Here is a 24,425-nt window from a genome sequence, read left to right on the forward strand (position 1 = left end):
TGACGGCAAAGTGGTCAGTCGTTACGGCGTAGACCTCGTTTGACATACCGACCTCATCCTGTGCTTGGTAAGGATGTGAAAATCCACAGGAAATCCTCGGTGGTGATGTAGCCGCGCACGAAGGAAATGGAAAACCAGCGGAAATTTTCGTCGTCACCGTCGTCATTGTCATGACTGCTTTCATTCCTCGTCAGCATCAGTGTACAGAATAAAAAAAAAAAAAAAAAAAAAAGGCGGGGTGGTTATGGGGGAGGCGGCAGGAAGCACAAGACCCATTCGTTTGAACTGTTTGTTAGACTCATTTGTTAGGGTGCACAAGAATAGAGAGGTTTTCTGCTGCATGGCAGATCCAGAATCCGTTAGGGCTTCTCCCCTGAGTAAGGAACCGACGGAAGATCCTCGCGACGGGAAAGGGGTTGGTTTTTATGGTTCCATGTGTGTGTGTGTGTTTGTGTTGGTGTGATTATGTTTCCGCGTTATGGAGATGGGTTTGCTCCTATTATTAATACCAGACGGCGCTACACGGAAACCTAGAATATCTTCGTTGTTTACGTAAATGTGTCTGGCAGTGAGTTCTATCTTTTATTTCAAAGAATACTATCGATGATATTGGTTCATAATATTTTATTCTAATTACAAAAGTAATTGTTCAGAAATAGTAAGCCCATAAATTCATCATTGGGCTTGATTTACTTAGTTGTAAATTTCGAAAACAACCGAAAGTCATGTATGTACATATTATACTGACCTCGATAATTGAAAATACTTTTTCATTTTCTATTTTCTTGATTTGTTTCATATGCTTTACTGTTCGTTTACCGCCATGGTTCGGCCTGAGTTCCCCGTGAGATCCCTTGAACTCTGGACGAAGGAGGAAGTTGAGAATCGGGGTGGGGTTGGGAGCCATTGATGTCGGAGCAGGTGGCGCCTTTTTTATATATACTTCGTGTCTTCTGTTTCGAAGTAATTTGCGTAATAAAAAGAGGTTTTAGATGTTGCAATTGATAGACGGTTTTAATAAATTGCCCGATGTTTTTCAAGACTTTATACTCTGTGGGTTACACATAATTACTTTTAATACTTGAAAGAGAGAGGTGCGGGGGTGGGGGGGACGATTGATTGATATTGTTGTGGCAGTCTCTAATCATCTGACATAAAAAAGAATTCATTTATTAGATGTAATCTAGCGATTGGGATACAGAAACTGCCCAATAACAGTTTCCCAGTTACGAAGCATATTCAAGATCTGGTGACGATTTCTACATATTTAAAATAGTAGTGTTCTGTCATTTTTATTGATTGTGTCAGTCATTTGTAGGAATATTAAAGATGAAAATGAATTTCTGTCATACACGGGACTACTCTGTGTCTTTCTTCGTGGTTCTCTCTCTGGCCGAACCACCTTAAAAAGAAATAACGCCACAAGTAACCCCGAGTTCCCTGTAAAATATTGTCTATTTTCTTAGATAAAAAAAAAGTTCCCTCAGCTGAAGTGGGACTTCCACTAACGCTTTAATAATCTGGCCCCTTTATTAAAGTAGGTTAGTAGGTCTGTGTCTTTAACAAATTTTGTTAGCATTTCCATTCTTCAGGAAATTCCTTGCTTTCGTAATCATTTAGTTTTTGTGTATGTGAGATTTGATGAATTTGGAATTTTTAAAGTAATTTTTTGCACTGTAACTCTTTTGCTACTGGCATTTTAATGTTTTTTAAAGAACCTTGAAGCATTGTATTGGCTTATTCTAATCCTAACACCGATCCCCTCATAGGCTGCCAATAAATGAAGAATGGAATGCCATATCCTTAGACTCTCAGCAGGTCATTGTTTCATTTTTATTTTATTTTTAAGCCTATCTCTGATGATCTTTCTAACAACTTCAATTTCAGATCTCTCTCTCTCTCTCTCTCTCTCTCTCTCTCTCTCTCTCTCTCTCTCTCTCTCTCTCTCAGAAGTGATATTTTCTCGACTATTTCAAGTATCTAAAAGTTTCTATGAGATTTCTTGTTTGTCCGTTATAATGTCTTAGTGCTGTCAAATATTAAAGAAATGGATGGTTTGTCTCTTGTAAGTATGAGTTTAATGGCCTCAAAATTCCGCCTTTGATTCCCCGTAGTTTTGTTTGCTAACTGTCATAACCAGCACCCAGAACCATAGCTACATTTTTATGTGGAGAAATAAAGAGTGCTTGTAATGTAATGTAATATCTTCGACCTTGCATGCGGAGGCACACCTACCTTGGATGCTTAAAAGACTACTCATCAATCTAATGGCTTATTGTATGTTGCTAGTTGTGCGTCATCGTCACATGTTTATTGGCCAAGTTTTCTTTATTGTCTTTCGCATTATCCCTTTTCTGTGCCCCTCTGTGTGTTGTAAGGATGCAGGAGGTTTGGCTAGGGCTCCTATGTTTGATTTTAGAATTTTTTTACGTCAGTTTCGGACCAGTAATTCTAGTAATAATATTTATCTTTCAGTTCTAAATCTCATTTTGTTTATAGACATCGTGTTTTGTGTATGACTGCGTTTAGTCTATTAGAATTAGGAGCATATATATTTGTTGAAACCAACGCTCTGCATTCGAGTTCAAATTAGTGCTACGGAGAGGTAGGTCTCTCCCCCTCCCGCCATCGCCCGCCTTCTCTCTCTATCTCCCCTTCTACCGGATGTGATGTCACAACTCACTCCATCCCATGGTGCCCTGTCCCCTGAACACCCTCCTGTATCCCATGCCCTCACCTCCCTCTCTCGCTACAACATTGCCATTGATATGGTGTTGAGGAATTTGTCTTTTTATTTATTTCATCATTTCGAGACGAAAAATAGCCTCATGTTAAGGACGTATTGCGTTACAGATTGTTTTTGTAATCGACCAAGCTGAATACAGCACAAATAATGAAGTATAGTTCCCGAGGTTTTGAATTGGTTTCGTCATGGCTATTAATGAAATAAGAAAAACATCTCTGGTTATGATATCCAGCGAAGTGGGGCCACTCGCGCTCATAGAGGCACCGTTGTTCTTCTGTTGTGAGTAGCCCAGGCCAACGGTTACCGTATTCTCTGATAGGGACCGCATTTTCTTTTTAGACTAAAAGGTACGTTCCTCACGTCACTCATCATATGCTGTACTACTCAAGTTTGAAAGGCCATTAGAGTTCGGTCTATTGTCAGATCTTAAAACATTGCAGAGAAAGACGAGCAAATCAACGCGTGATGTTGCAAATATAATTAGGACTTGGGAGAGGCGCCTTTAGACTTCAACAGAAAGCTTGTTTTCAAAGATACAGTGTTTGTGTTGTTAGTGTTAAGTTCCTGTGTATGTGTACGCGCTTGAGAGATTCCTCTCTCTCTCTCTCTCTCTCTCTCTCTTCTCTCTCTCTCTCTCTCTCTCTCTCATCATTATGGTAACATAAATGTAATTAAATCGTGAATTATTTAACATTAGATTAAAGGCTAGTTTTTTTCTGATTTAAGTAAAAATGGGTTAAATGTAACCCTGTTATAGTGAAAGAAATTTGTTTATTTTAATATTAGTTATAAGGAAACGTTACATTTATCTTGTGGTGGTCCTGCATGCAAAATACACGTGTTTAAAAGGAACTTTCAATTAATTGAAATAAACGGGGCCTTTCTTTGAATGCGGGTGAGAACATCAGAAGTGTTGGCGGTTTTCTTGAAGGTAAACAAAGCTGGGTTTTACTTTGAATCCGGGTAAGAAAATCAGAAATGTTAGTGATTGTTCACAGAGCGAACGGCACAACGGCAAAGCCTTCCAAAAGAATGTGGTGTACCGAGAGAGAGAGAGAGAGAGAGAGAGAGAGAGAGAGAAATAGGATATTGGTTAAGAGGAGAGGGAATGGTGTATTATCCCCATCTCCCTCCCACCCTACTTTCTGTCTTGCTCCTCCTAGGTGAGGAGGAGGAGGGGACGTTAGTAGATGGATGAGCGAACTGTAAGAGTGAGTATGGCAGTGTTGGATGACTCACTCAACTTGGATGTGATGTGCTGCCCTTCCATCACAACCTCCTTGAGTGAGTGACCCCACTGACAGCAAATCATCGTCCTCCACGTCGTCTTCTTCTTCAGCCCCGTCAGAGATACGTCGTCATCGGAGACAGCCAGGCACTCGGACGCAGTCATGGACGAAGAGATGACGTCGTTATGCTTGTCAACTTTGGGCGATCACGTGATCAACGTCACTGCTCACGGTAATTTTGGTCATGTTTTTTTATCCGGCGCAATGTCCGCGTGACAGTGTGTTACCCTACAGATGACTGGTATTCTGAGAAAGTGTGAGGAGTTAAATGATGCTATTGACATTTATTGAGACCTTGAGAAGTCTCGCTGACAGTTCCTTGCTCCGGGAATTGGGTCTAGTTGATTCATTTGTTACTTTTCCTTTATGATGATATTTTATATTGAATGATTATCATGACACTGATTGAGACATTGCCATCACCTTCCCAAAAGTTTAAATTCATATATACGTAATATTGTTTCATTGCCTTATTTACTTTGTATTTTGATGTGTGAACAATTGTAAAATCATTATTTGTTTTTTATATGCAAATACTGGATAAACACAAAATGGTTTTTGTATATTTGAGAAGAGTGGTGTGTGCGCTTTCTCTCCCCGGCTTTGAAATATCTGGTCTAGAGATGACGCATGAAATACAGCAGCGTCCTTTCTTCTTCATTCCCCTAAACTCTTCAGTTATCTCGACCTCTTCTCTCCGCTACTTCTGCTTCTTGAGGTTCAGTATTTTCTTAGCACCTTTGATTCTCTCTCTCTCTCTCTCTCTCTCTCTCTCTCTCTAGTTACAAACTATTCAGTTTCTGTTTGAGTTTTTTTATCACGTTTAGGGAATTTTCCTATAACCAAAACTTATCATTATTATCATTGTTAAAGGTTTTTAAACTATGATTGTTAGATGAACGAAATTACCTCACAGAACACCTCACGAGAAGTATTTACTTCAGTGTAACGATGCATCATATAGAGGATACGGGTATAAGCCGTATTCGATTACCAGTGTAGAAGGACTCAGAAGTGACACCCATGTCGGTCTCGGCAGTCATCATGCCTTTGTTGGTGCGTTCGTTTTCGAAAATTCAGCGAGTCAGTGCTTGAGCAAATCACTGCATTCTGCCTACAACAGCAAACGAATGCATAACTGACTCATTGCTCATGCCCAAATAATTCAAACCCCATGCATGCCATGATTGAAGAGGCCCCGATCATGGCCCTGAGTCCCGTAAACCACCCCCACCCCCCCAACCCCTCGTGCTCTCCCTCCCAACCACAAACACTCACAGAGGACCCGATCCTCCAGCCAACCAATCGGGTAAAAGAGGAGTTAAAGAACTAAAGGGTGTCTTTATGCCATAACAAGTGGTGGTCTGTGCGCCCCTCTCTCTTCTCCTCCCTCCCTCCCTCCCGCTTCTTGGTCCCCCTGTATCCCCCATGTTCGTCTTCTTTTCTACTTACACCGTACACGTACCATCTTCCTCGTTGGCCCCTTTCTCTCTTCCCTTTCTCCTGTTACCGTCTCTTAACTTCTTCGGCCTTTCTGTCTTCTTATCCCCTTGTTGCCATCTCCAATTCCACGGGAGAAAGATCCTGGTATAAACACTTCACAGTGGAAATGCAGGACTCTTCTATCTTACTGACGTGTTTGCATCTGTCAGGTGTTAGTCATATACTAAATGATATATAGTTAAAATATTCAAATAGTTTTGTTCACTTATTAGACATGTATATGTACGTATATATTTTCTGCCTTATATAGAATATTTGACTCAGATTGATAAGCCGTTAAGAGAGAAAATTGGAGGGGCTTATATGACCCCAGAACTCGTTTGAAGTGCACATGTTCGTGCGTTTGTTTGATTCCTTCCAAGGACCAGTTTGGGGATGCTTTTGGTTTGGCCCACATTGGCTCCGTGAGGCTGTGAGGTCTTGTGGAAAGGGGGACGGGTTGGATGGAGGATAGGTTTCGAAGAACCTGGGCGCCTTTTTCAATTCGCTGTGTAACTGGATAGTCGTCGATGCTGTGTAGAAGACTGCGCTCTCAGAATCTTCCTTGCCTGCGGTAGAACATCGTGTTTTTCTTCCTTTGGTGTTCAGTGGAGAGTAAGCTACACAGTCGTCCTTCATCTGTTTCTGCCACGACTTTCATACATTTAGTCAATTTAGAATATTTTGTTACTTAGACTACTTTTAGAATCCATTTCCAAAACCTCAGAGCTTCGTTTATTTTCTTTTGGGGGAAGAGTGTATAGGTCATCGGCTTATCAATGTAGCACAGGGCATAATGTTTCAGTTTTCTTCTTGAACCGAGTGCATATTAATTTTCATTTCGGGGTTGATAACCACAGGAGATAAAGAGAGGAGGGACTTGAAGTATCGAGCTCAAAGTATTATTTGTTTCACTATTTTCTTTCTAGGCTCTTGAACAATATACAATAGGGTGTTTCTACTTGACAGATGAGAAAAGTCCAAAGAGCAGGTTCAGCAATAAAGAATCAGGCCATTGTCTTCTATGCAACGTTACTTAGACAAACACTGATGGCTTTCAATACTGTTCAGTTCAAATTTTGATAAGCGTGATCCCTTCTGACAAACTCCTCTCTTTTTTCTTCTTTTTTTTTTCAAGAAAAGAGGGTTTTAGGGTGTGTCCCGAGTTGATGAGAGAAGCAAGTGGTTAGAGTGGCTTGACTCTCTCTCTCTCTCTCTCTCTCTCTCTCTCTCTCTCTCAGTCACTACTGTTGTGCACTTTGGAAGGTATTTTTAGGGTGAATATATTTTTCGCTTGACAGTAAAGTGTGCTGAAATGGACATTGTTTTTGTAAAGACGGTTTCATGATTCTTTGGCGTAAATGACCCATGTACTGTATATTTAATGCTGTTATTTTTAGTCCAGTATTCGACAGTTCCACAATTATGGTCACATCATATTATTTGGAATTAGTGTTTATCTGCACCAAGTATAATTGCCCACATCGTACATAGGAATAGCCTCCAATTTTTATTTATTTTTTCATTAAAATAATAATGTCTGTAAATTTACTACCTTTTGTGAGTTTAATATTTTCATATATATATATATATATATATATATATATATATATATATATATATAGTTACTTGTTTAAATGTATTATTTTTTGTACTTTGTTATATAGAGCGATGCCGAATTTTCCGTAGAAAATTGTATGTGTCGCTCTGCTTGTATTATTTTGAAATCAATAAACTCTTTTAACTAATATTTTGTGGTTTGTATCCTCTGAATTTTTTTTTTTTTTTTTTTTTTTTTTTTTTTTTGTTACATTTGAACTACATAGGTTATTATGAAAAGCTACCTCACTGTCAGTGAATGTATTGAAGTGCACTAGTTTCTAAATGTGACGAACTTACTAAAATAAGTTAGAAAAAAAACATTACTCAAATAGAACACAAACTTTTGGAAAAAAAAATCTATAGTGTTCTTATTTTCGTAAGTTTATACTACCTGAATGAGGAGTCATGAAATCTAATGTCATTTTAACTTCTAATACTAGAAACACGAGCGGAAAATATGTTCCAGAGAGATGCCGTAGAAGTATAGACATGGGTAACAAAATTATTCCAATGTTCTGTTAATCATAGCTGGTCACATTTAGCAAAGATGTATATATGGAAGCACTTGGGAATAAGAATTTGACGGTCACTGAAAATTAGACATGGTATTCCATATGTGGTCATACGAATTTATAAGACAGGCTAAAAGACACTCGTCACGAAAAATATCTCTTATAAACTAATGATCATGTGGAGATTTGATATCTGAATACTGTCAGGACGATTGCAACCAGCTGACAATATAATTGTCAGCAGTTGCCTCGTAAGAATACCACACTCTTATTAGAGTATACTTCGGTTGTGCACAACGCACGTGCGCATATCTTTGCATTAAGCAAGTGCACAGAATACATAGTGCTGTATTTCTCTTGAGGTCCATGACAAGTTCAAATTTCAGGCAGAATATGACTGAAAACTCAATATATAATTAATTATTTTGCACCAGAAATCTTATTAATGTTACTAGTATTATTATTATTATTATTCAGTATGAACGCATGTTATTAATACGGGGCTTGATAAACAAGCTTCGGAAGACTAAACTATCCTTCTATAAAAAAAAAAAACTGAAACTCCCAGATTGATAGTGATTCGGATTTCTTTTAAGGAGCTGGTCCCTTAGCCGAATTTCCCTGTCTTTCAATAGTCTAGTATTCAAGTATTCACCCCATACCAGAAATGATTGGCAATTGTAAAAAATGCCAAGAATCTTTATCTTGGGTAGGAATTGGCAGAGAATACAGATATCTCAAAATCACATGGTACCGCCTTAGTCCGTGATGAATGATTTATTTGGCACAAATGGCCGCTGACAAAGAAATAGTACTTTCGATCTGCCTCATCCTTCAGGATCATCGACGTCGCTCTGCAATACTCATTTCATTTTTATGCGTAGCTGGAAGGACTGAAATAATTACTGACCCTCCTCTAATGATTCATACAGTCTTCTGCATTCCTAAGCATTTGTGGATTGATGCTTGGGTATTATATATATATATATATATATATATATATATATATATATATATATATATATGATATATATATGCGTGAAGATATGCGCCATTTAGGTGACCAAGAATTACCATAACAGAATAAATAAACTGGTTATTTCGCAACTTACACAACTATGGTAGAACTAGAGAAACTAATTCGGAAGATGACCTACTCTTGAAATTACGGGCTTTGGTTGCATTCTGGATGAATGGGCGGCACAACCTACTGTGAAGGACGAATGGTAAGTTACCTAGAGAATTCGAGTGAAAAATATCCTCATGACCCATAATTTAGTACAATTTGATACATTTCATTTAATACAGTCGACAGTGAACTTAAATTTCATCTACAATTTTATGTTGATGAAGTTCGAAGTTCATTTGGTGTTGAAATATATAGACACACACACACACACACACACACATATATATATATATATATATATATATATATATATATATATATATATATATGTAAAACTGTATAAGGAAGGAAAACTCATAACTGTTTCGTTTTCCATTATCCTTTATTATTTACTTAAATGATCATTTAAAAGGATTTCATATTAAGATAAATAAATCAATTGTTCATATTGCATGCATTTAATGAAGGCTGATATTATGTAACTAATTGTATTAAAAATCTATTTCAAGATTTTGCCTCGTTAATAGACATGCGGTGAATAGTTCATCACCAGTCGAAATCATTACAGCTTGACTCAGTCTGGGTAGTTCTTGTCGCCAATCATCCTTTCAAGTTTTAGTTAAATGTTGAACGAATCATCGGTTTCACATCCACAGCTGTAGCGAGTTTTCAGTTTCCTTCAAGCGAGGGAGAGCCTGTGGTTGTAAGTTAAAAGAAAGGCCGATAAAAATCCAGTAAGTGATATTAAATATCACTTTTTTTTCTAGGTCACTGAAAAAGATAGGTCTATATTAAGTACTGTTGAGATTTAGTATTTTCATAAGAAAATCCCAAGGACATACTGATGAATTCAATGAATTCAAACTGAAAGAAGCTGTCCAAGTACAAAGCAGATGATACTGTATTGTTGCCGGGAAAAATGTCATCACTTCATTGAGTAAATACGTAACTTCCATGGACTGGATACATTACTGAAGATAATTCCCACTAAACAGCGTCCTTTTGTTTGCTTCTCGCTACTTGGTATGGTCCTAGATGAAAGGTGGGTATCTGCGTTCGTAGGAATAAAACAAAATAAATAATCATAATTATCACTGTGAAGGATTCCAGATCAAACGAAGAGACCACTAGAATTCCTTTTGCTGTGTGCCTTGACACCGTGTGCAAATAGTGTCCCATGCCATTTCGTATAATGTGCACATCTTGTTCTGTTGTTTTGATATTTAGTATTTCCTAAATTAAAATACCCATTAGCTTTCAACTAAGACTTTATATTCTAATGATAGGAAACCGTCTCACAAAATAGTGTTACCGTTTTTATTTCTGCGTGAGTGCCGTTGTTTGCCGTTAACGGTAGCGTAAAGCTACAGCTTAAGTAAAGCATGTTTTGTTATAACTAGCCAAGTCTTGCATTCCGAGACCTGACCTCATTAGAAAGCAGTGGCGCAGTTGTTGCAGGTGTGTTCTTTGCCCTCTCTTGTGCACCGTCTCCTTAGTTTTGAGTTCTTTCTTTGTCTTTCCATTCTCTTATTGTCCTCATATGTATTAAGGGAGCAGCATTTGCTCGCAATCAGTTGATTTCGTCCTCATCCTCATGTCCTGTTCGCAACTCTCCTCTCCCCATTGTGAATGGAAGCCAGCTCTTACATAAATGCTCTCTTTCATTAAGTGCTGCGCAGAATAAGCTTCTCTCCTGTTGCAACACAAAGCTCCATTCTTTATTTAATGGCATTTGATCGTTTGATAGATATCTGATCCGAGATCTGCACATTTTTACTCGTGTTATGAATAGCAGTTCAACAGCAGAGAGAATTTATAAGGAAATTCGAAATGTGTTCCTTATGTTCGTTGAAGTACCAAATCAGTTTATCAAATCATTTGATCAGTCGTCACCTACAGTTCTCGACGAGGATCCAAAGTTCATGGGGATGTTTAGGCGAGCTTGAAAAAATTTCGCCTACTTCACTTGCCTTGCGGACGCACGAATAGGCAAACAGAAAATGCTTAGTCTTCCGGTCCGCAGCAAATATTTTGTAAATAAAGCTGTCAGCACAGCGACCCTCTCTAGCTTTGGTGCTACCCGCATTAATCGATTTACTATCAGGTACACAATTCATTGCTCAGGTCAACAAAAGCGCCCTGGGTTTTGTGGGTTTAGTGTAACGTCCCTAAAGCGTGCCTCTTTAATATATATATATATATATATATATATATATATATATATATATATATATATATATATATATGTGTGTGTGTGTGTGTGTGTCATATATTTATATGTGTGTGTGTTATGCCGCTTCCCCTAATAAGGTTTGAGTGTAGTGAAAAACGCGTCACTATGTGTAGGTTCGTGAAAATTGAGAAAACTAATAATCTCCTCAAGTATTCCGCTCTAAAGTTTCATTTACTTTTATGCGATTCCCCAGAGGCTGTTGAAGCCACGGACTGTGATTGTTTATTCGAATGTCATCAAATTCATATTTAGATCTATGCAGAGAAACATTCTTTTCATCAGGTCTCAGAATGCTTCGACCGTAACCGTTTGGTTCCAAGATCATAGAGTCTTTATTTGATCCTTGTCTTGAACTTCTGAAGTTTCGAACCGAAATTGTAAGCAAACTCCATAAAGGCTAATTTGGTCAGTTTGTCTTGAATTCCACGTTAATTGGTCGGCTGATGTACGTAGTGGACTTTTCTCTGCTTCTTATAATCACAATGCAATACAGTGCCCTCTCTCTCTCTCTCTCTCTCTCTCTCTCTCTCTTCTCCTCGTCTCTCTCTCTCTCTCTCTCTCTTCTCTCTCTCTCTCTCTCTCTCAAGATGCCATAGCAGAGAGAATGTGAGGAGTGAGCTCATCTAATGACCTTTAACCATGTGCATAGTTGCGTCAAGTGCCTATGGTTTTCAGTCACGACGGCTGCAGAATTTTGTACCAAGAAAACTGAGGCCATCTTTGCGCAATTTTATTGGTCTTGAAAGTATTTAATACTGCGCTGTTACTTTTGTGACCGTATGAATTATTTATCCTTGGTAATAGTAACAATAATAGTAACTTGCTTGTGCATCAGAAGTTAAGAATGAAAAGTGCTTGCGCATATTATGAACTCCAGCCTTTTCCTTACTTTAAGAAAGGGAGATTAGTTGGAGCGGGGTAATTCATTTTGGTTACTTTGCTCCATGTTCATTTCTTTGTGTGAAATAGTGATACAAGCTCTCTCTCTCTCTCTCTCTCTCTCTCTCTCTCTCTCTCTCTCTCTCTCTCTCTCTCTCTGCGCCACTCCTTGAAGGGGGTGTGTCAGTAGGATCTAAGTTGAAGGGATGAGTGTTGGGACTTGAGGGGGGGTTGGTTGAAGGGGGGATCGGGGAGAGGAGATTTAAGTAGTGCTCCTCATCATTAATATTGCTATACGCTTACGAGCTTCACTTTGATGCACGTGGGGTTGAATCCGAACGGTTACGCGTGCATTCTCTCTCTCTCTCTCTCTCTCTCTCTCTCTCTCTCTCTCTCTCTCTCTCTCTATTAGATATGTATCCTCTCTCTCACTTTTTCTTAAATGTTAATATGAAATTTAAGTTAGTAAAACTTCCAACTAAGACACTAGAAAGTTTTTTTTTTTTTTGGCTAATTTAAGAAGCTATAACTATCGCATTGCAACGAGACAGTCTTCGTGTTCTTCACTTTCACTCTCAGTACATTGACCGTATGAAACGCGATTGATTGCTAGATTAGATGTCAGTTAACTGTGGTGTAAGTCTTCTTCAGGATCGTGCAAAACCTCACTGGTAGGGAAAGAAATTTGATAAAATATAGCATCTAAGAGAGCTCTTATTTGTGAAGTGGAAGTATATAGCAAATAATAGGAATGCGAATGAACATTTCTTATTCGGAGAAGTCTTTGGCCCAAAACTAATCATGGCTTGCTCTGAGAGAGAGCTTCAACATAATGTGGCAGAGGATCCTCAAATCTGCCGTTGTTGAGAGCACCGGAAGTGGATGCAGCTGTTTTGTTCACGCTACAGAGTGAAGAAGAGGACTTGGTGCAAAACCTCGCGTATCGGGGATAGACTGACACAGTTACGGAACTTTGGTTAAACCCAACGTTTCTTCGTAATTGAAAACGACGCTATCAGTTGTTGTCGTTAGGCAGATAAAAACATAAGTACAGAAACTTGAGAGAATTGCCCCTTATGCATACGATAGCTACGTGACTGGAAACAGTCAAACCTAAGAAAATGTTCTTACATCGTTCTCATCGAAAAGATGCATAGAATAGAGCGGATGTATACAACTGCCAATCTCTCTCTCTCTCTCTCTCTCTCTCTCTCTCTCTCTCTCTCTCTCTCTCTCTCTCTCTCTCTCTCTCTCTCTCTCTCTCTCAGCGACTCTGCATACTCCCAGCAGGTTGTAATCTTCGAGTTGCTGACGGCGGCAGGATGATGAATTTATAGCGCCATTGTGAGCGTTGACTTGGACTTGGAGTTAGTGGCATACAGAGTGAGTTGATATGACCGATAAGGTACTCGAATGCAACAGAATATAGTCAAGTCAGGGTGAGAGGTAGTCAAAACTGTTCAGGGGGGCTGGGGGACTCTGCTTATGCACATACACTAAAGGAAAAGACACGGATTCAATTGTATGTATCGTGGTGTGATGTGTGTGTGTATATATAATATATATCTTATTATCTATATCTATAAATATATTATATATATACATATATATATGTATGTATGTATGTATTTGTGTGTGTGTATGTTTGTTATAATACACGTATATTGTAATTCTTGAGTGACCGGGACTCGGTAGGTTAATTCCATTAAATCTCATTGAGCCTCTGATAACCTTTCAATGTATTATTTACCTGGTAAAGATGGGCGTGGGACCAGTACCATCATCCCAAACGACTCGCTTGGACCTGAAAGGCTAGCACAAACACACATACACACACTCACACACACGCACATAGTATACGTATATACGTATAGTATATATAAAGGTAGTCTAAACTGTTAAGGGGGAACTCTGCTTATGCACATACACTAAAGGAAAAGACACGGATTCAGTAGTATATGCATACACACACACACATATATCTATATATATATATATATATATATATAATATGTGTGTGTGTGTGTATATATAATATATAAATATATATATATATATATATAGATATATAAATATATATATTGTGTGTGTGTGTGTGTGTGTGTTATATATATATATATATATATATATATATATATATAGTATTGTGTGTGTATGCATATTAATCTATATATATGTATATATATATATATATATATATATATATATATATATATATATATATATATACATACATACATACATACATACATATACGAAATCTTTAATCATTAGTTACGGTAGTTGATCTTGTATCGAAATTAATTTCTATATTTTCCACAATAGTAGTAAAATGTATATATATATACCTTTATTTTCTGAAACTGGTTTCACAGTGGGCATCACTTCTACCAGAATTACTTGATTGCCGTTAAAAGAAAAATAAGCGCAAATGAATGTGAGGTCTCATCCCTAATGAGACGAAAGGTCCTATATATCAGGGAATACTAAGGTTTGGACGGTTTCCGAAGCTCTTTCAATAATAGTCTGATTTTCATCAAGAGATACTATTTTTGGTATACTCTTCACACTCTTCCCCAGCCTTTTTTTTTTTTTTTTACAACTGAATATGTTGTTTAGAGAGTTTAATAGATATTAGTGACATAGTCATGAGGAATCGTGTCAAGTATTGCTTTGTCACGAAGTCGGTCGGTCAGCTGCCGTGATTTTGTTTGGACTTAGAAAAGCCAGGAGCAGCAACCGTCGTCAGAAGAACTCGGTCGGGATAAGGACGGTCTAAAGAATGACTGTAACTGGAGAAGGTCAAGGCGGAAAAAAAAAGAGGGGAATTCGCCGGGCATTCTGCACAGCTGCTGTTTGTCCAAACACCGGAGATTTTGAGCGAATTGTGAGACAAAAGCTCCTTTTCAACGATAGGGGCGCACTTGTGTTTATAGAAAGGAGACTGTTCTTTGAGGCTGTCTGTTTAAGATAACAGTTCAAGATTAGGCTGGAAAACCCGAAAGAACTGAAAACCAATTTAAAATCGTCCAATGTTAGTCTGGACAACGTGAAAGAAATGAAAACCAATTTAAAATAGTCCAAGAATAGTCTGGACAACGTGAAAGAAATGAAAACCAGTTTAAGCGTATTCAAATGTGTTGTTATTTAGTTGTGTTTTGTTTTCTTAGAACTGAAATCAATTTAATACTGATATGTGAGATCTCATTGCCCATCTCATGCACTGTTGAATGCCTCCTGGTTAAGCCATATTAGCGTGTAAAATGTCAGAACTTCAAAACTGGAATGACTAGAGATGATTAACTTGAAACACCCTCTCTCTCTCTCTCTCTCCCTCTCCACCTCTTTCTACAGGGGTTGCTGTACTACGTGACTCAAGGCTTGAGGGCACTCCCAATAAATGTTCATGTATCGCCTTCTGACACCACGCCTTCAGTAAACTTACCATTTACAAGGCATCATTGAAACTCTCTTTCTCTCTTGTGTATGTGTGTGTGTGTGTGTGTGTGTGCTTTTGTGAAGCATTAGTCTCCTGAAATGAATTGATTTATGTTAATAGGAGAAATAGGATTTTTTTATAATAGAATAGAGTGATTTGCCATATGTTTCTTTTGTCTTTATTTGATGTTTACCACTTTACCACTGGGTCATACAAATAAATGAAGGGTATTGGACAAGTGACTGTGCGCCCTTATTTTGGTCTTTGGGAGTCTTGTTCGTTGGATAAGTGAGGCAAGAGGTGTGGGCGAATTAAGTGCCAATTCTCTCTGCGTAAAGTACCGCGTTCTCTTTATATTACGTCGTAATGAAGCCGTTAATGTGATGTCATACTGACACTGATGCCTTAGGCTTTAACACAGCCTCTTATTGCACGTACGAATCTACGTGGAATTCAAAAGATCTTTCAGGTGACATTTGTTGCAAGAATGATATCACTTTCACACTTACAAAGCATCGGTAGTAATTTAGGTCTTCTTGATAAACGATAAGGAGGTAGCATTTTGACACTTTTCATTAACCACTCGTCATTTTTTTTCAGGATTCGGACGTATCCAACCCAAATTCGAGAGAGAACCGGAAGACCGGGTCACCTCACCCGATGGGAGATTCAGCGCGAGATCCGATTAGCTACAGAGGTAAGGGGGAAAATATTGTCACCTGGCAGGGCGGGGCATAAGATTTTATTTTGGAAAATCTGGAGGAGTTAATTAGCTCTACTTTAATTCAATTCTTAGGAAACGACAGCTGACTAAGGTTGCCTACCTCATGTGAACAGAAAATAAAAGTATGCATCCTTAGTAAAACTATCGCAAAACACTTTCAAAAGGATTGAAGGTAAATGTATTATGTCCACTTGGAATATAATTCACTAATGTAATCAGAAGAATAACAAAATTACAGGAGTTCTCACGGGTTCCGTGGCACTCTATCACTGATGAATGTTATGTGCAATATCAAGAGCAAATGTGGCACTGGGTTGCAATTACAATTACGAAATAATGGCATATTTCCGATTAAACAGAGTTAATGAATGTCTAGCCGTGCTCAGTGCTAACTTGCCGGCCATGACGCTCTCGAAATTTTTACTTAAATTTCCCTAAAGGTAGACGAGCGACGTCCCATTTCCTGTGTTAAATCCGCAAAATATTTGTACCCTTAGACGCTAGTATATTTTCCTTTACAACAACCTAGCTAATTTTCGGGACGCCAGTGCGCTAGAGTGTATTTAAATGATTAGCTAAAAACCAGAATAAGGCTATGAGTTGCGTAAATGTATTACGTATTGATGCTAATTAATTTGTAAATATTCGTTGTTGTTGAAAAAGTAACCAGATCCTTGATTCAAATTTCAACGTTTTTGCTGTGAACATTACGATGTATTTTTCGCGTTATAGTAGATTTATTTTTTATTTGTTAACATATTTACATACAGAATAATATATTTTACATGGATAGTGTAAGTTTTGTAAAATATAATTGTGTTTTAAGTAAAATGTTTGGATTTAAGACCTTCATTTCAGGCCTGTATTATGACGTCATGATATCTTGAGTGTCGTACCAATTCAAGATAAATTCTCATACTCAACTTTCTTGCAGAAAGTGGTAACACACTTACGTACACATTACATATCTGAGAAGTTTATCAATTATTCATATAATTATTATGATCATAATGCTCGCATATTTTGATTACTCCACATTTTGCGTCGTCCGCTCTCGGAAGTTGGTGGCAGCCAGATGTACAATAAGGCTGGAAAGTTATTCCCGCCGCACTTTCGTATACTTTGATGGAGTGAAGTGCGGTAAACAACCATTCTCACGTATTTTAAATGGTATTTTGAATGAATGAAGAACAAAATGTGTATAATTACAATCAAATAAGCACTGTGGAGTCTCAGTTGTGATGTCAGTAAGGATAACACCGCGGATTACGAGGTAATAATGCACTTCAATTCAGTCGCTTGACCCCCGGGAATTCCATGTCTCATACTTTCAATATACTCTGTTTTTTTCATCTGTCCATCCGCCTATGGTGTTTTTGTATGGTAACACTGCGTCCCGGGCTTTAGATAGTTACGCTAATAGTAAGTTTTAGGTAAATAAAAGGATATCTGGGTGTACATTTGTAACTGAAAAGTGTTTTAATAATTTACTGTATGCGAATTACACCGTTAATATTCGAAATAGGATAGTATTATAATCGTTGAATGTAAGCTGAATGTAACTAACTAAAGCCCGGGACGCAGTGTTACCATACAAAAACACCACAGGCGGATGGACAGATGAAAAAAAAAAAACAGAGTATAGTATAGGCAACAAAGTGTTGTCTTATTGTCTTATTGTGCTGATTACAACTAAAATCTTGAGTAATGTCGATAAACATTACATGTATATGCAATTAGTTAACCGTTAAATGAGCTCTGGGAAAGAAGTGTCCAATCACGACGACGGATTCATCGTTATTTGGTGGGACACCACACAGGATTCGAAACTACCTTGAGCACTTCCTTTACAAAGACTTCATATGCTTATTATAGTTCGTATGGCAGTTTCCTGTTCCTCATTTTGTTAATGAAACTTCAATCTTTTGAAAGATTCGCTTAAAAGTTTAATTTTTGTGTTTTTTCACCAATTAAATATTGAGTGAAAAGGTGAATTTTCATCGATTGGATGTCTGCGGCCCAGTCATTTACCTTAAATCTAGTGAGTAAATATGGTGCAGAAATCAACGACAGAATTCTTAAAGATAACGCAAGGTATAGCACTGTAAGCAAGGATTGCTCCCCACTGAGATTTCGGGTATCTTCTGAAGAATGGCACTGGCATTATATGTGTTGAGCGGCACTATTGAGCAACAGGAGACGGCGTCCACAACGGGGAAGTCTGCACGAATTTGCAAAACAGGTAACTAATTCACGGGAAAATAACGGTGAAACTTACGTAACTGATCAATGATTAAATGGAAAATGCAAAATACAGCAATCATGAAATTACTGAATGAATACTAAATTACTCGATTACTGTAAGTATGACCAACAAAAGATCGTAAGAACACATTCACAATAAACTAAAAGATGTCACAAATGCAGTAAAAAAATCACTGGAGTCTCTGAAGGAGACAAGATAACAGGATCATGGGAATAGAAGGACAGGTGGAACCAAGGTAACTAGAGAAAGAGGTAGTGTCATCCCCATTTAATGCTATGGTAACGTTACACAAACCAAAATATGATTTTTACCTGTTTGTTTTTAAGTTTTGGCTATAATAAAAATAGCTTCGCAAGCTTAAAGGAGAGTCGAGATTTTTTTTATATTCCTCATGCTGATACTGACAATGATTAAAAAATAAAAAACAATAAAAACCAAGCTATACCTGAAAACTACTTCTTTGTCCTGATTGACTTGCTATCAGTGACGTCACTAAGCTCCTCCCCATTTATACCATGCTCGTCAGCTTTCTGTAGTAAAAGCAGGAAGACGGTCTTTTTAACTATGTTGACATTTTAACATAGCTAAACTATGGTGTCTTGTGCCACATAAATCAGAAAAAGATAAGGAAATTTGTACATTTTCATTACTTTCCAAGAAATATTCCCGCAGGTGACGTCATATCTTCATCTGTTTAGCAGACGAATTTCCGTCAGTCAGGCTTGGAGTAATTACATTATGCTTTATGTCAGTTACAGTTACAATTATAATTACCAGTCTTATTATCAAATTAAAATTGCAACTAAAATTAATATCAAATAGAAATAAAGAAGTGCGATTACATTTACCTTAAAAATTTGTAAATAATTGCATTTCAAATAAATTAAAATTACAACAAGCTTGCGGTCAATGCACAGCCCTGGTGTAAAGGGGGCGGGCCTAAGCAGGCAAGAGATGCCGACAAGTCAATTTCCTTCGCTCCAGATGCAACCATCTTACTTATAACTACCTTGGGTGGAACAAGGCATGAGTGCAAGGAATAGGAGGTGAAGGCCGACAACCAACTTCCAATTCACATTATCTGAGTCTGTGGACGGTACTTTAGTACAGTTGAGCCAGAATGTCAGAGGAAGGGTTTTGTCGCTTGCAGTTCTTCACCAAGGAATAAAATAAGGAAGCGCTCCGGATTTCACCTCAAGCAGCGCTCAGGTAACTTCAAGTTGACAGCTTCAATGGGGGTGTAAGGATCGGACATCGAGCGAGTCCCGTTCCCAGACGGTCTAGTAAATGTGCGAACTAGCGGGTGGGATCTTCGCCAAGACAGCAGTATGGCATAGTAAGTAAGCTAGGTCAGGTTGCAATTTGAGAGGGCACACCAGCCTGTATAGTATATACCCAGTTTGGGCGCCGCTGGAAGTCGCGTTTTTGACATCTCAAAATAGGTGTGACATTCTCGTTCCTTTGGTGGGGTACCTGGAAAGGTCATTGGAAACCCGGCAGAGAAGGGTGTGGAGGAGAGGTGCTAATAATTAGGTTCGAGAGGATTTATGGTCGTGGACGGAGATGCAGGTGCAGGGCACCAGGAAAACAAGGATGCAGGTGCCAGGTCAGGTCATGTGAAGGTGTGAAACTTAACGAGTTAAACAATGGTTTTAAAGGAGCGCAGACCCAGAAGGTCTTCCATCTTTTCTGAAGGAAACAAGTCGTTATCGGCTTAAGACCGGTGCCTGTTGGATTCGTGAGCAGCGATGGTGGGATATTTGGAAATAGACTGACAGGTGTTTGACAGGCAATAAATAGAAAATGACAGGACATGAAAATGACATTTCTGCAGGTAGCTAATGACCTGTTCGTGCTTTCATACTCGGGGAAATCGTTAAGGCAAAAGGGGACCGAAGATGAGTCAAAAAAAGATCTCCAAGGTCAAACCAACACTTTGCTTCATTCCACATTTCCTTTCTAACTCAAGCAACTTTCCAAATTCAATTCCTTCCTTCTTTCCAGGCTTTACATCATGTTTTTAAAGAAAAAAATTTAAAAAAAAAGTGTCAGAAGGACGCTTGTCACAATATATATATGTAATGTACATGTGTATGCATGTACATATTACGTTCATGCGGTTGTTTATTTACATGTTTTAGTTTCTAAAAACATATGTTATTGATGACCTTGCTTGAGTGAGTAAGAATTTGAGGTCGCAATGCAAGTTTGTTAATGTTTCCGATCAGAGTTCTAATTTTAACATGATTAATGCCAAACATGCAATTACTTGAGTTATTAACGATGTGTATAACTTATGTGGGTTATATAACAAATATTATTCGGTCTAAAATTTAATAATGTATTAACAGATTTCCTTATTTTGTTAGCTATCAAAATATTAATACCCAGTGTACAGCTTACAAAATCAAAATTTATGGAAGTTGAATAAAGAAGAAAGTTCGGGGAAATTGATCTCATTGAGTGAGGTACCTGTCGACAAGCAAGACGCCCTGTTTCTTTGGGAAGATTGCAATGTTTTTCTTTCCTTGTGTTGCTGTTCCTAGATTTTTAGGTAGTTTTTTTATCAGATACATAGCGATACTTTCATGGTATTTAGTGGCCATGATGTTATTTGGCTAAGATGTTGTCTACACTGAAACTCTGAAAAGTATTAATTGAAAAACTCCTGTCTCTACACTGGAATGTCAGTTTTGGAAGACTTTAATCGTCCAGTCCATTTGGTAAAAAATATACATGGTAGTTTATTATTGCAATCTGTATAGAGTTACAGATGTCAGATATATGCATTCAGTTCTCCCGGAAGAGGAATGTGTTAATTTACTCACGGATTGCAACGACACAGTTGTGACTGTATTAGAGTTTATAATAGTTGCATGTCCACGTGATGGAGACGCAACAGCCTTATAGTTGTCAAAACTTAATTCAGGAACAGACGTAACTGATTCCTCTCTTTCTTTTTTAAGCTGCAATTTTATATTTTCAGGTCTGGGGCAGGGCGTCGCGTCTGGTGTTTCTAGAGCAGGAGAACAACCCAGAGAGAGCAGATATCATCGTTGATTTTAAAACGTGAGTTCCAAAGTCTCCATCTGGATTTTCGAGAGCTTTGCCCTGAGACGAGCAAAGACTTCGCATAGTATTAAAATGATTTATTGCATTCATTTCCTATGTGCTTAAACAGTCTTATCATCATTTTAGCGTCAGTGGCTTCATCTGTCCCGATGGTCATCATAGAAATGATCTGTTTCGTAGCACTGTGTCTTGTACGTGCAGTTTGAAACAATCATGCTCTCATTCCAAAGGATCCGCATCTGACTTTGCTGGTCACCTGTGTTTACTTTTAACTGCAGGGGTTACCATGGTGATGGATATCCTTTCGACGGTCAAGGAAGGACTCTGGCCCATGCCTTCTACCCTGGGCATGGCATTGGTGGTGATATGCACTTCGATGATGAAGAAATGTGGGTTCAGCATAAAGATTCAACCGACAGTGAGTAGTGTTACATAAGATCGATTTCCATGTAATAAAGTTCAGTAGCCATGGTTATTATGAAGTCAAACTTAACGTTATGAAACAATGAAGCCAATGGTGAAGAAGGTTAACTTCTCTGAATATAAGAGGCGAGCATAGATTAATTGTAGGATACATTTATTGCTTAGGACCTGGTATGCCGGCACGTTGGAAACATGCAATTTAATTACTTAAAATTTATGTCATCAGGTCAACCTGAGATTTTTCCACTTTTTCAAACAGGAGCTTATAGTCTGTAAAGGAAATTGAATTGCATATAAGAAAGCTGCAGTGTATAAGTGTCTATTACACTTTAGCTGTTTTGTATGCGCTTTAGAAGTGAGTCTGTGGTTCTTATCTCATTTAGTACTGTAATTATTGTAATTCCATGGAGTGCGATATTTGCTTCTGGTAAACCAAGGCGCAAGGAATGAGGAAGATGCGTAGTTTGATGTGTCTGGCGAAGGTTAGATTATGAAATATAGGTTTGCAGTAAGACTGAAAATAGAGCACACTGAGAAATTGTAGTTTGTACAGAATACTCTTTGTGATGCTGACAGCATAGGATTGGGGATTATATCGAGTTGCCAAACAAATGGTGTTCCACGGACTGCGCTTACAGATCTATCATTATGAAAATAAGACCTTGATAATATTGAAGATTACTGTGTCTTCTGTAGCAATTGCTAATAAAAATGTGGGAATATAGGTCTGGCTTTTATCACTACGTAATTTATTACGACATGAATGGTGGGAAAATAAAGGTATACTTACAGATTGTCTCACCTGTGATTCATTATCTTTGAATGTCAGGTGCGGTATGCAATGCAGTCCGAAGTTACTCAAGAGTATACTGATGAAAGCATAGCTGCCTATGCTGGGAGTTTGATATGGTAGCCTGTGAAATATTTAGGTTATTTTATTAATGATGATAATTTATGATAATCATTTGACATTTTGAAAGCAGCTATTTTATGATGGTAACTTATTTCTAGTTTTTTCTCATTGCAGCGTGGGACCACGTTAGTTTATTTATTACTGCAGCGCATGAATTAGGCCATGCGTTAGGCCTTTATCATTCAGATGTCGAAGGGGCCCTCATGAGTCCTTACCTCATTAAGTTTCCCTCAACTTTCGACTTGCCCGAAGATGATGTTCGGGGAATCCAGGAACTATACGGTGAGTGCCGATGAGAAGCCCAAAATTGGAACGGGTGGGGAATTGCAGTTCGGTCTTTAATGATCGTTTACTCACGTGACCTGCATTGATATATATATATATATATATATATATATATATATATATATATATATAGATATATATATATATATATTAATACACGAAATAACTTAACCTATAACTACTTGTGGTTTGACTTCCAGGCATTGATGAAAACTGGAAGGGAAATGTCCCTCCGACGCCGCCTCCCAAGCCCACGCAGCCCCCCACCAAATCGCCCACCAAGAAGCCTGTGCTTCCTCCCAAGAACACAGGCAAACCAGACACTTGTGATACCGACTTCGATGCTATATCAGTGATCAGGAGAGAGGTTTATATTTTCAAAGGAAAAGTGAGTGTGAGAAGGTCAAATGGAGCTGACCTATTGAATTTCATTTTGAAAAATCCGTTACTACCTGCTATTTTATGATTGATTGCATGTAAAGACTGTCGTTGTTTGCAGGTGTTATAAGTTATTTACTCTTCTGTGTTCTTCAAGTAATATGTTTGCAGACATTGTTGCCTAAATTCTCAGATATAATGAAGTTTTGCTAAACAGTAACTGTATCCTTTCGTCTGAATTTCAGGCACACACAATAAGAGTTATACTGATTCATGTCTCAAAAGCTATCAGTGTTGCCATAAAACTAGTTGGGAATCTTTTTAGAGAGTGACTTCCGACCTAGTTTTCTTACGTCATGCAACCGTAGCAAAACTATGCTGATCCTAGATTGTAAACTTCATTCATTGAGAAGTACTGGTTCTTAAAACTAATGTCACTGTCACCAATCTTTTGGCAGTATTTTTGGAGACTCAACTCTGCTGGCGTTCTTCGTCCTAACTACCCTGCTGAAATCAATCGATTTTGGACCATGCTCCCCAAGAATATTACGCACATAGATGCCGTTTATGAAAGACCACACGATTCAAACATCGTATTCTTCGTAGGTAAGATCATCTTCCTCGAAACGTATTCTGCCTCACGTCGTTTTCGTAATACAATATTTAATCATAATGAGTGGTGTTCATGGTGGTAGATATTTTATTCATAATTGTGCTGTAGTTGGATACGTTCATCTTATATAATTTTTTCCGATATAGTGCCTCAAAAATTGTGTATGAATGTTCCAGGTGATCATTATTACGTATGTCAAGGCAACCATTTACTACTAGAAAGCAAGCCTCTGACAGAACTTGGATTACCCAAGGATCTCAAGAAAATTGACGCAGCTTTTGTCTGGGGCCATAACGGGAGAACTTATTTCTTCGCCGAATCGATGTACTGGAGGTAGGAAGAAATTGGCTAGAACGTTATTTAAAATAGTTGTGTTGCGTTGATAAATATGGAACGATTCGTGTTTTAACTGTTTTTACCTCGTTCCTAGATGTGTCTTG

General features: G+C 38.1%; 1 protein-coding gene across 3 annotated transcripts in view; it reads left to right on the forward strand.

Annotated features, from left to right (window-relative positions):
* The window catches only part of LOC135226478 (matrix metalloproteinase-2-like), a 718,121-nt gene that overhangs the window by 623,478 nt on the left and 70,218 nt on the right, over positions 1-24,425 (forward strand). For all 3 annotated transcript variants that reach the window (XR_010317231.1, XM_064266087.1, XM_064266088.1), the window contains 7 exons: positions 15,912-16,008; positions 21,288-21,370; positions 21,652-21,791; positions 22,824-22,991; positions 23,195-23,382; positions 23,831-23,978; positions 24,162-24,318. Coding sequence is in view for 2 of the 3 variants with exons in the window: in XM_064266087.1 (XP_064122157.1) it covers positions 15,912-16,008; positions 21,288-21,370; positions 21,652-21,791; positions 22,824-22,991; positions 23,195-23,382; positions 23,831-23,978; positions 24,162-24,318 (981 nt within the window). In the remaining variant the exon portion in view is untranslated. The remainder of the gene's footprint in view (positions 1-15,911; positions 16,009-21,287; positions 21,371-21,651; positions 21,792-22,823; positions 22,992-23,194; positions 23,383-23,830; positions 23,979-24,161; positions 24,319-24,425) is intronic.

This window comes from Macrobrachium nipponense, chromosome 14, assembly GCF_015104395.2.
Source record: "Macrobrachium nipponense isolate FS-2020 chromosome 14, ASM1510439v2, whole genome shotgun sequence".
NCBI classification, from domain to species: domain Eukaryota; kingdom Metazoa; phylum Arthropoda; class Malacostraca; order Decapoda; family Palaemonidae; genus Macrobrachium; species Macrobrachium nipponense.